Source organism: Cydia amplana, chromosome 5 (assembly GCF_948474715.1).
Source record: "Cydia amplana chromosome 5, ilCydAmpl1.1, whole genome shotgun sequence".
NCBI lineage: Eukaryota > Metazoa > Arthropoda > Insecta > Lepidoptera > Tortricidae > Cydia > Cydia amplana.
In genome coordinates, this window is record NC_086073.1 from 10,361,615 (window position 1) to 10,371,213 (window position 9,599).

General features: G+C 39.8%; 1 protein-coding gene across 1 annotated transcript in view; it reads left to right on the top strand.

The window, feature by feature from the left end:
- Positions 1–7,869, top strand: part of LOC134647951 (serine-protein kinase ATM) — a 29,108-nt gene extending 21,239 nt beyond the window's left edge. The window contains exons 24-35 of the mRNA XM_063502339.1: positions 239–346; positions 1,008–1,237; positions 1,796–2,032; positions 2,880–3,038; positions 3,305–3,411; positions 3,619–3,735; positions 4,061–4,177; positions 5,179–5,363; positions 5,514–5,620; positions 5,838–5,952; positions 6,302–6,435; positions 7,669–7,869. Of these exons, the coding sequence (XP_063358409.1) occupies positions 239–346; positions 1,008–1,237; positions 1,796–2,032; positions 2,880–3,038; positions 3,305–3,411; positions 3,619–3,735; positions 4,061–4,177; positions 5,179–5,363; positions 5,514–5,620; positions 5,838–5,952; positions 6,302–6,435; positions 7,669–7,862 (1,810 nt within the window). The 3' untranslated portion in view covers positions 7,863–7,869. The remainder of the gene's footprint in view (positions 1–238; positions 347–1,007; positions 1,238–1,795; positions 2,033–2,879; positions 3,039–3,304; positions 3,412–3,618; positions 3,736–4,060; positions 4,178–5,178; positions 5,364–5,513; positions 5,621–5,837; positions 5,953–6,301; positions 6,436–7,668) is intronic.
- Positions 7,870–9,599: the final 1,730 nt, after the last annotated feature.

Consider the following 9,599-nt stretch of genomic DNA (forward strand, 5'->3'; position numbering starts at 1 on the left):
TAAGTTTATAAAATAACTTGTACCACTTTCCTCGGAGGAATCGCTGAATCCTGAGTCACAGGCTTTGTCCTAGTTCAGGAAACAGAGGCTCAATCCAAAATGAAACTGATACAAACCTAATACTTATAAGTTTTTTTTTGTTTTGTTTCCTTTTTTTTGTAATTGTATAAGGCTGTAATACTTACTGTATTAGGTTTCAAGTAAATAAATAAAAAATAAATAAAAGATGTGTTATTAGGGATGAAAAGAAATATCTGGCGACTACGAGAGGATTGAGTAACTTGGACGAGGCAGATATTGCAAATACAAAGGCTGAAAAGCAACGATACTTGCAACTAGCTATGAGGTAATTGCGTAAGAAATTTTAGTACATTTAATATTACAACCCCAACATCTATTGCAGAATTAGCTATATATAACTGTTCTTTTTTGTGCCAACCATTGCATAATTTGTAGTAATTCGTGGATAATGTCGTTGGCTATGCATTAAGTTAATCTTAATTTGTAACACTAAATGTAACATTATATTGTATAGTTGTTTGTTATCCCTAAAATGAATAAAATAAAATAAAATATATGTACTATCAACTAGTTAAACTAGTTTGACTGCCAAAGACGATAATTGACGCGCGAAGCTACAGCTCAATATCAACCTTTGTGCAATGCGACAAGGTTACGCACGATAGGCGTAACTTCAAAGGGTTAAACATTGGTTCAAAGTTTAGGCAGGCGTGGCTCACTCCGCGATTTCTACGCCTCGCTACAAGTACCAACAAGTACATGCGGCCCACACCAATTTTGGTGTCTAGCCATAGTAGTTTCCGCGCACCGCTACGGAACGGGCGCCTGCTCGCGCTTGCGCCACCTAGCGGTCATATCTGTCATAATAGACGCGTTTTGTTAGAGAGTGAATCTTCTGTACCTAGTCCTATTATTTATTCTGTGGTATAGCTGTACACACTTCAGATTATATCTGGTTTGAAATCCAATTTTTTCCATAATTACAGGTACTATCTGCTATCCCTAAAGCACAGCGAAGAAAACAACCTATCAGTGTTCCGGGTCATCTCCCTGTGGCTGGCTAACCCAGGCCTAGAGTTGGACACGGACGGCGACAGTTTCGAGGCGCTGCTACGCGCGCTGCCGTCACGCAAGTTTCTAGCGGCGCTTCCACAGTTGGCACCTCGGCTGGCACAGGAAACCGGGGCGTTTGCTGACAATTTGAACAATGTTTTGAGTAAGATTTAGATTTCCTAGGTTTTAACCCTTTATTACGCAATGTAGATAATCTCTAGTTTATTAGTTAGTAGTATTGTGGGAATGAACATAGTAGTTCCTGCTCGCGATCTAGGGTAGAGCGAGTGGAGCGGCCGCTGGCAAGGCGCCGGATGGCAAGGGGGGCGCCAAAATGGCAAATGAGAAAAAAAAGTTTTAAAAGACGCGAGTGTGGCGAGGAGGGGGGGGGGGGGGGGGGGAAATACGCTTGAAAACTTCAACGAAACCCCGACGAAAACCCGATTTCGCTCTACCCTGAACAAGGGCTCGGGCCGGCACTGCCTGCTCGCATGTTGATAATCGACATTATAAATATGTCGTTAAAGCTTATAAACATTACGTTACCCATTCGTTGTTCCTCGAGATGCGGGGAAGAACAAAGGATCGGAAGGGTGCACTCTCCCCATCTTTTTCAGCCTTAATAACTCCGATAAAGACATGCTTACTTTAAATTTGACTGGACGGGGCGGACTGTTGTTGTATAGCACAGAAACTGCTAACGTTTTTCTGTTTTCATCAGAACGTTGCGCGAAAGAGCACCCGCACCACACTCTCCCCATCCTCTTCAGTCTCAAGAATTCGGACAAAGACATGCGCATCCTGAACGCAAGTCGGCACGCGACAGGCGACGCGCCGACATCGACGCAGGAGCCTCCGGAGCCGCGCGTCGGAGCGACTGAGGCATTGATAGCGGCGTTAGCGGCTGAAAGCTCGGCTCTAGCTAAAATTATAGCACAGATGGAATGCATGTGTGATGGTTAGTATAATCTTCCCATCCTCCTCAGTTACAATAGGGATGATGACACATGTTGAATTTTATAACAAAATCTACGAAAATAGTTAGCAAACGAGCAATTTATCACAATAATGTGGATATTCAAATAAAATATTGAAAAATTACAAAAATACAGGACCTGAAAGTTTCAAAATTTAAGTTTTTTTTAACTTCCAAAAACGATAAAAGTAAGGGTACCATTCGATTCCTTACATTTCATCCAAAAAAATATTGTATAGCAACTATATACATCGCAGTATTTCACCGACAAAAACCCAATTTTCTTGTTTTGTCCATACTACAAGATGGGCTCCTATAGACCTTGACGTCACGATCCCTTGTCGTTTTGTATAGGCCGTTTCGCGAGTGAAGTGCGACTTTGACTACAATTTCTGACTTTTGTGTTACTTTAATGCGATGGGTCCCATATAGACTTTTGATCCTAAAAACAAACCCGATCGATTGGTACCATAAATTAAAATAGTCATGTAGCCTATTAAACTTAAACTTTCATAAAAGGATATTTTAATGCAACCGCACCTTAGTATAGTTATAAGATACAAATTTCGGTAACCTCGTCCATCTGTTGTTTTGTTTTGACCTCAGGGTTCGAAAGGATAATTATCAATGATAGTTATCTTGATAATTATCGTGATTTTTATGCCTATAATTATCGATTAGACAACGAGCAAAAACGTCCAATTATTTTTTACAATCAAAGAATTCAAAGAAAATAAATATAGCACCATCTATACCCAAATTAATTATTATCAAGGACTATAATTATCAGGATAATTTCGAACCCTGTTTGACCTTATGTTTTTTCCAGCTACAATAAGCTTCGCAAACTACAAAACGAAGGAGAAAGCTCAGAAACAAATAATACCGTCCGCTGAACTGATACACCGACTCGGTCGGCTGGATGCTATACCTGTGCCTATTGATACGATACCCGTGAGGCATGATTGCAACTATTCGTATCTACCAAGTAAGTCCCTGTGGTGTTCGTTTTAGCTATTAAGAAAGGAATTAGATTTAAACTTTCTTTCATATTTACTTTAAAATTAAAATACAAAACTGTTAACTCGCTCATGGATCGCGACGTAGTTCTGATAACAATCAAACTTCTCTGAAGAATTCTCAATACATTAGTTGTATTTTTTGCAAAAATAGTTCATCTAATATTGTTAATTAATATCTTAGTGTAAATAAAATAGCCTGCATGGAATTCAATATATTTAATTTGTTTTTTAGCTATCGATTCATTCGAGAACAGTTTTGAACTAGTTGGAGGGATAAACTGCCCAAAGAAAATCATCTGTAGAAGTTCAGATGGAAGGAGAAGGATCGTTTTAGTAAAGGTATGACGCCCTAGCTATTTATTAAATCACACAATTAAAATTAATTAATTTATGTACAGTAAAGTCAAACATAGATTTATTAGCCATTAGTTAGTATATCACGAGACTAAAATCTTTCTTATAATAAAAAATACGCCCAAAAAAATAAAATACTGAAACACTCTGTTATTGCACCAAAACATTTGGTACATGTCTTATTTTATTCAGGGCGAGGACGATCTAAGGCAGGATGCCGTCATGCAACAAGTATTCAACATCGTAAATACATTGCTGGAAAGGAACTCCGTGACCAGCCGAAATAAGCTTCTTATACGAACATACAAGGTAAAAATATGAATATATATGATATGTATACCATTCGCTGACCATAAGAGCATTCAGCTATGGGAATTATTTTTATAGACATTTATTTTGCATAAATTTTTGAGTAACATGTTTTTCCAGATATGTATAGGTAAAGTTAGACCAAGATAAGTCTGCATTGATTTTGATAGCGCACGCAGTGCAAGTTTTATTTATACGTAATAATTTCATAGAAGTTTGACGTTTAAAATAACACTTGCACTGCGCGTGCTATCAAAATCGTTGCACTCTTCTTGGTCTAACTTTATTTGTTTGCGTAACTAGTAAAAAATGTTCTCTTTGAAAGGTGGTGCCGATGTCTCGTCAGTCGGGAGTGCTGGAATGGTGCGAAGGTACCCTGCCGCTGGGTGCATACTTAGTGGGAACTGGCACCACGGGTGCTCACGCGCGTTATCGACCGAAGGTAATTAACATATAGAAGACATGCTGCTGCGGCTAGCATTGTCATAACTTTTAGTTTTATTTATTTTATTTTATTGATAAATTAGTTTACATGACTTTACAGCTAAACCAATGCGTCACGAAACTTAGACTAATAGCAAAGGTAGTTCTCTCAACAGTTTATTTATAAGATTATTTTAAGTTTTATAATACATGTAGTTTAGTTTTATTGTTTAGTTACACGCACTTACATGGCATGGACAGTCATATAGTAGTTAAGGATAAGAATAGAGGTATAGAGGCACTACCTCTACCTCTATTCTCACCCTGAACTACTATATGACTGCAAATGCCGCTTTTTCTCCAACAATCAATTTAGGAAGGTGCACTCAGGGCGCATGTGCCTTTATCCTCACTTTTTACCTGATTCATAGGGAAGAGGCACGTGCCCTGTGGGAGAATATGTCCTACATGACCTTATTAAATGAAGTTTCAGTAGTACATAAATAGAGGCTTCGTTTAACTTTGATGTGATAGAGTCTATCACATCAAAGGTCTATCAGATAGACCAAGGATTGTGCTAGATAAATCCTTTTTAAGGATTCCTAACTATGTCAAGTCAAATTTTAATCTTTTCGACGCCGTGTCAAACACAAAAGCACTGCAAGTGTCAAAACTGAAATTGAACTTTATGAATGTGCACGTCGGTCTATGTTGCTCTGTAGTATCTCCTCCTAAGGTCCAATGTCCTACCTATAGTACCTATTCAGTTCGATGCAATTTAAACCATGTTCAATTGGAACAGAGTCGCTTTTGCTTTGTTTCGTTCAATTTTCAAACAACGCAAAATAAACTCTTTTTCCTACAATTTAGGTTCAAATTTAAGTGGCAAATTTTGGATGTTTTGTTTTTATGCTTAGGAGGATCTGACCGATTAATCAGTCTTTGGCGTTGGACCTGCGGTGCTGATATATCAGTCATTGGCGTCCAAAAAGTAGATCTATGCCTTGTCGCTTATTCCAGGATATCTCATGCACCGCTGCTCGTGCCAAATTCACCACTATTCAGAACAAAAGGACGTTGTCAGAGAAGTTGGCAATTTTCATGAGCATACTGAAGAATTTCAAGCCAGTTTTCCACAACTTCTTTACTGAACAGTATCTAGATCCCGTGACTTGGTATGAACGGCGCCTGGCTTACACCAAAAGGTAATCTGAACATTCTTCATTCCATCATTTGGAAACATTGTGACGAAATTTATGGATATGTCATTGTATTCATTCACAGTCGTTTTTGTCAAATAAATTAAAAAAAATTGCGTTTTTGATTTGCTTTGATTATGTTTTTCTTGATTTCAGTGTTGCTACCTCGTCGATGATGGGTTATATCTTAGGTTTGGGAGACAGGCACGTTCAAAATATTCTAATTGACAAGAATACTGCTGAAGTGGTGCACATCGATTTCGGTAAATATTCTTCACGTCAACTACTACTTGTAATGTTAAATCTCCAAACTAGTAGTCAAAAATGAATTCTAAAAACTTCATAAATGCTAGAGGAAAATCAAAAATAAAACAAAAGGAGACCAATTAAACAATTTATCAATTTTTATCAAACTTTTGGACCATAGTTGTTCTTAAGTTCTTATGCACGATATTAATCTAAGTAAATAAATGTTTTCAGGAATCGCGTTCGACCAAGGGAAAGCTCTTCCAACGCCCGAAACGATACCGTTCCGTTTGACACAGGACATGATCGCCGGGTTTGGATCCAGTGGTGTGGAAGGCATCTTTAGAAAGTGATTATCAATATTATATTTTTAATGCCTCCAAAAACTCGTATAGGGCCGCACTGAGCAGAGGTTCTTGATTGTAGATGGGACGTGTCAATATCAAGTTATGGAGTTCGGTGCAAGCCACATGGTGGTTACAATCTCAAACCTATGTTTTATACAAATTACGTACAGTCAGCAGCAATATGTAGTTGCTAAGCGGGCGAGGTGTTCAAAATTACCTTGACCCGCTCTTATTCTCTTAACAATAAAGTCGCGGCATTTTGAACGCCTCGCCCACTTAGCAATTGCTGCTGACTGTATGTACCTATTTGTCAGTATGTACCCTATAATCTATTTAGTTATCTTTTGTTAGGTCCTGTGAAAAAACAATGCAACTGTTGCGCGACAACCATGAAACTTTATTGACAATATTAGAGGTTCTGCTTTGTGATCCGTTGTACGCGTGGACTACGAAGAAGTTGCGGTCGACGCAAAAAGATGCAAATGGTAAGTTAACTGCCATTTGTGAAATTAAGTATTTATGCTTCAAAATGTTCTGTAATTGTTTTATTTGTCTGTCCCGTTTTGTTCAAGGTTCATTAGTCTAAGATGGGGAATGCTCCCGGTACTCGTTTGCTATTCAAAATCTGTACCTGAAAGCAGGGATCGGATACCGGTATTTTTTGTATGGGAACGGAAACGGTATTTTTTCGTTCTTTGCTAATTATTTCATTTCTAATTGGGCAATCTAATAATACGAAGTCGTAATCTAAAAACACAACTGAGTCCTACATTTCGAGTATAAAATAATTCGAAAAATATGGTTATTTCTAAGTTTTTGCAAAAAACCGGTTCCGATCCCTGCCTGAAAGGGGAATACCCGGTCTCGCCGTACAAACTCAGTACCGGGAGCATTGCCTAGTCCAAGCAGTATTTATTAGGCCAAGGCCCGCAGTAGGCACACACAGCCGCAAAAGTGCGCAACCACTTTATGAATGGAGTTCATTCAAACAGTGGATATGCACTTTTGCATCTCGCTGTGCAAAGAAATTACCGCGCGAGGTGTGTGTAGCAGGGATGTTGCGAATATCCGCATCCGCATCCGCAACCGCGGAACTTCCGCATTATTTTCAACATCCGCATCCGCATAAAATCGATGCGGATTTAATGCGGATGTGGAACAGGTCGGTACAGGAACGTCTTAGCATCGGCGTAAGTGCTAGACTGCTAGGTAATTTAGTCATTAACCAAAAACCTATTAGAAATGAGCAGTCAAGCGTGAGTGGGACTTAATGTACGGAACCCTTGGAACGCGAGTCCGACTCGCACTTGGCCGCTTTTATGAAATAAAAATTACTAAAATGTAATATTTGACGTTTTTTATGGTACTATCTTGACATCCGCATCCGCATCCGCGGATGTCAGCCTTTAAAAATCCGCATCCGCGGATGTCAAAAAATCGGCATCCGCAACATCCCTGGTGTGTAGACATGCCTCGCCCGAGACATTGCGTCGCGGGGTACGTTTACTTCGGTTTCATGATTAACGTTCTGGTTTTACCTTTTAACTTTTATCTGTTTTTAATATTGTAAAACATATTTTTACCATTATAACCTTTGTATGAAAGAGCGAATACCTCCTAACACAAGTGTCAAACTTAAATGGAGGATTCGACACCTAGGCAAAAACTGGTTAAAAATAAACGAATTTTGAATTTTTGAATATTTTTTTGAACTTTAGTGGCGCGTCCAACGGGCTCAGTGGCGGATCTAGCGGAGCGGGCGCTGCTGGCCGTGGGCAGCAAACTGCAGGGCACCGAGGACGGCGCGGCGGGCGGCGTGGCCGTGCCCGGGCAGGTCGCGCGGCTCATCCGCTCCGCCACCGACCCCGCCAACCTGTGCCGGCTCTACCAAGGCTGGCAGCCTTACCTGTGATTGCACTGATTGTAGTGATTGATTGTTTATGTTCTAACTTACTCTCTCATAGGGTCGGTTGCACCATAGAGAAAAAAATACATAGATTGCTCACTCCATACATCAGTTTTAGTACCAAAAAGACTATTAGCATCTAGCATCGAGTAGTGGAACTATCAGTACTGCTACTTGACAATAGATGTAGCACCGACCGGAAAGTTTTATGCTGTTGAGATAAAGCTTTGGATTCCTCCGAAAACGGTGCCGTCATATTACGGCCGCTATATAGCGTTGACTGACGTCACTAGAACGTTGTCTATGTAAACAAGATGGCGCGGTTTCCTAGACGGCGTTACGTTACGTTGATTGTCAACGTAACGTAAGATGACGGCCGTCATGACCTTGTCGATAGTTTCGTGAACGTTTTATTAGATAGCGGTGACGCCATTTTGGAATAAATGACACGAGATTTGAATAAATGATTCCGTACTACGATTATTTTCCTTGTCTGATGATATTTCATCCTCCAAGTGAATTATAGATGATCAAGCAAATCTTGTCAGTAGGAAAAGGCGCGAAATTCAAATTTTCTATGGGACGTTATCCCATCGCGCCTACATTTTTCAAATTTGCCGCTTTGACCTTGGTGGATGACGGCGTGTTATGACGCCGTAGTACTTTCCACATGTCGCCACCGTAAAGACGGCCGTCTTTTGCTGCCGCTATATGACGGCCGTCATATGACGGCACCGTTTTCGGAGGAATCCAAAGCTTAAGACTTTCCTGTCGGTGCTACATCTATTGTCAAGTAGCAGTACTGATAGTTCTGCTACTCGATGCTAAATGTAGACACCGAAATTAATAGTCTAACTGATGTATGGAGTGAGCACTCTTGTCTTACTATATTTCTCTATGATGGCACCAAACTGTTCGTATCGTTAAAGAGTTCGCAAAATTTTTATGGGAAGTTTCATAGTAAAGCGCCGGGGCGCGCCGGCTGACGTTGATCAGTCTATCAAATGTGGTTGGTGCAACTGGCCCATAATCTGTTGTGCCGATGTAGGATTGTTGATTAGATTTGAGGCGATTACAAATCCCTGTGTAGCTAAGCTACCGTTCGACTGGCAAACTTACTTGTGATTTAGTTTTAATTATTATATGATGATGACTTATAGATATGTTATTAGGGCATTATTTTTTGTAAGTAGACCCGACCAATGTTTATTTTAATTAGAATAAAGTATTGTTTGTTTTTAATTGTGAAATAATTATTAAAACTGCAAGCATGTAAGCGGTAAATTTTTAAATCATAATTTTGTACTTGTGAAATAATTTAAATTAACCCATCAACCTGTTGCCCGTTTTCGCCTTTCGGTTGACAAAGCCGCCGCTTTTATGTTCGCTATTATGATTGATGTTGAATAAATACGGATTTTATTTTACTGCTCATTTAGTGCTCCTCAGTCCTCATTGCATGCCTGGCAAATAGTCCCTAGATTTTACGTAAGGTAGTTGGCTCTTTAAGCCAAGTGGGCAAGTTTGTTGCTTGTTGCAAGAGGCTCGGTTAAGAGTAAGAGGGTCAGAGGACTCAGCGGTTAAAGGGCCTGGCGCGAACACCGAAGTTCCCAAATGGCGGTGGTCTTTCTGTTTTAGGTACTCTAATTAAGGCGTAATTAAAGTAACAGAGAAAGATGCCTGCAGAGAAGTAACAGAGAATATGCGAACCTCTGTGTTTGCGATAGGCCCTCGGTCAGTTCT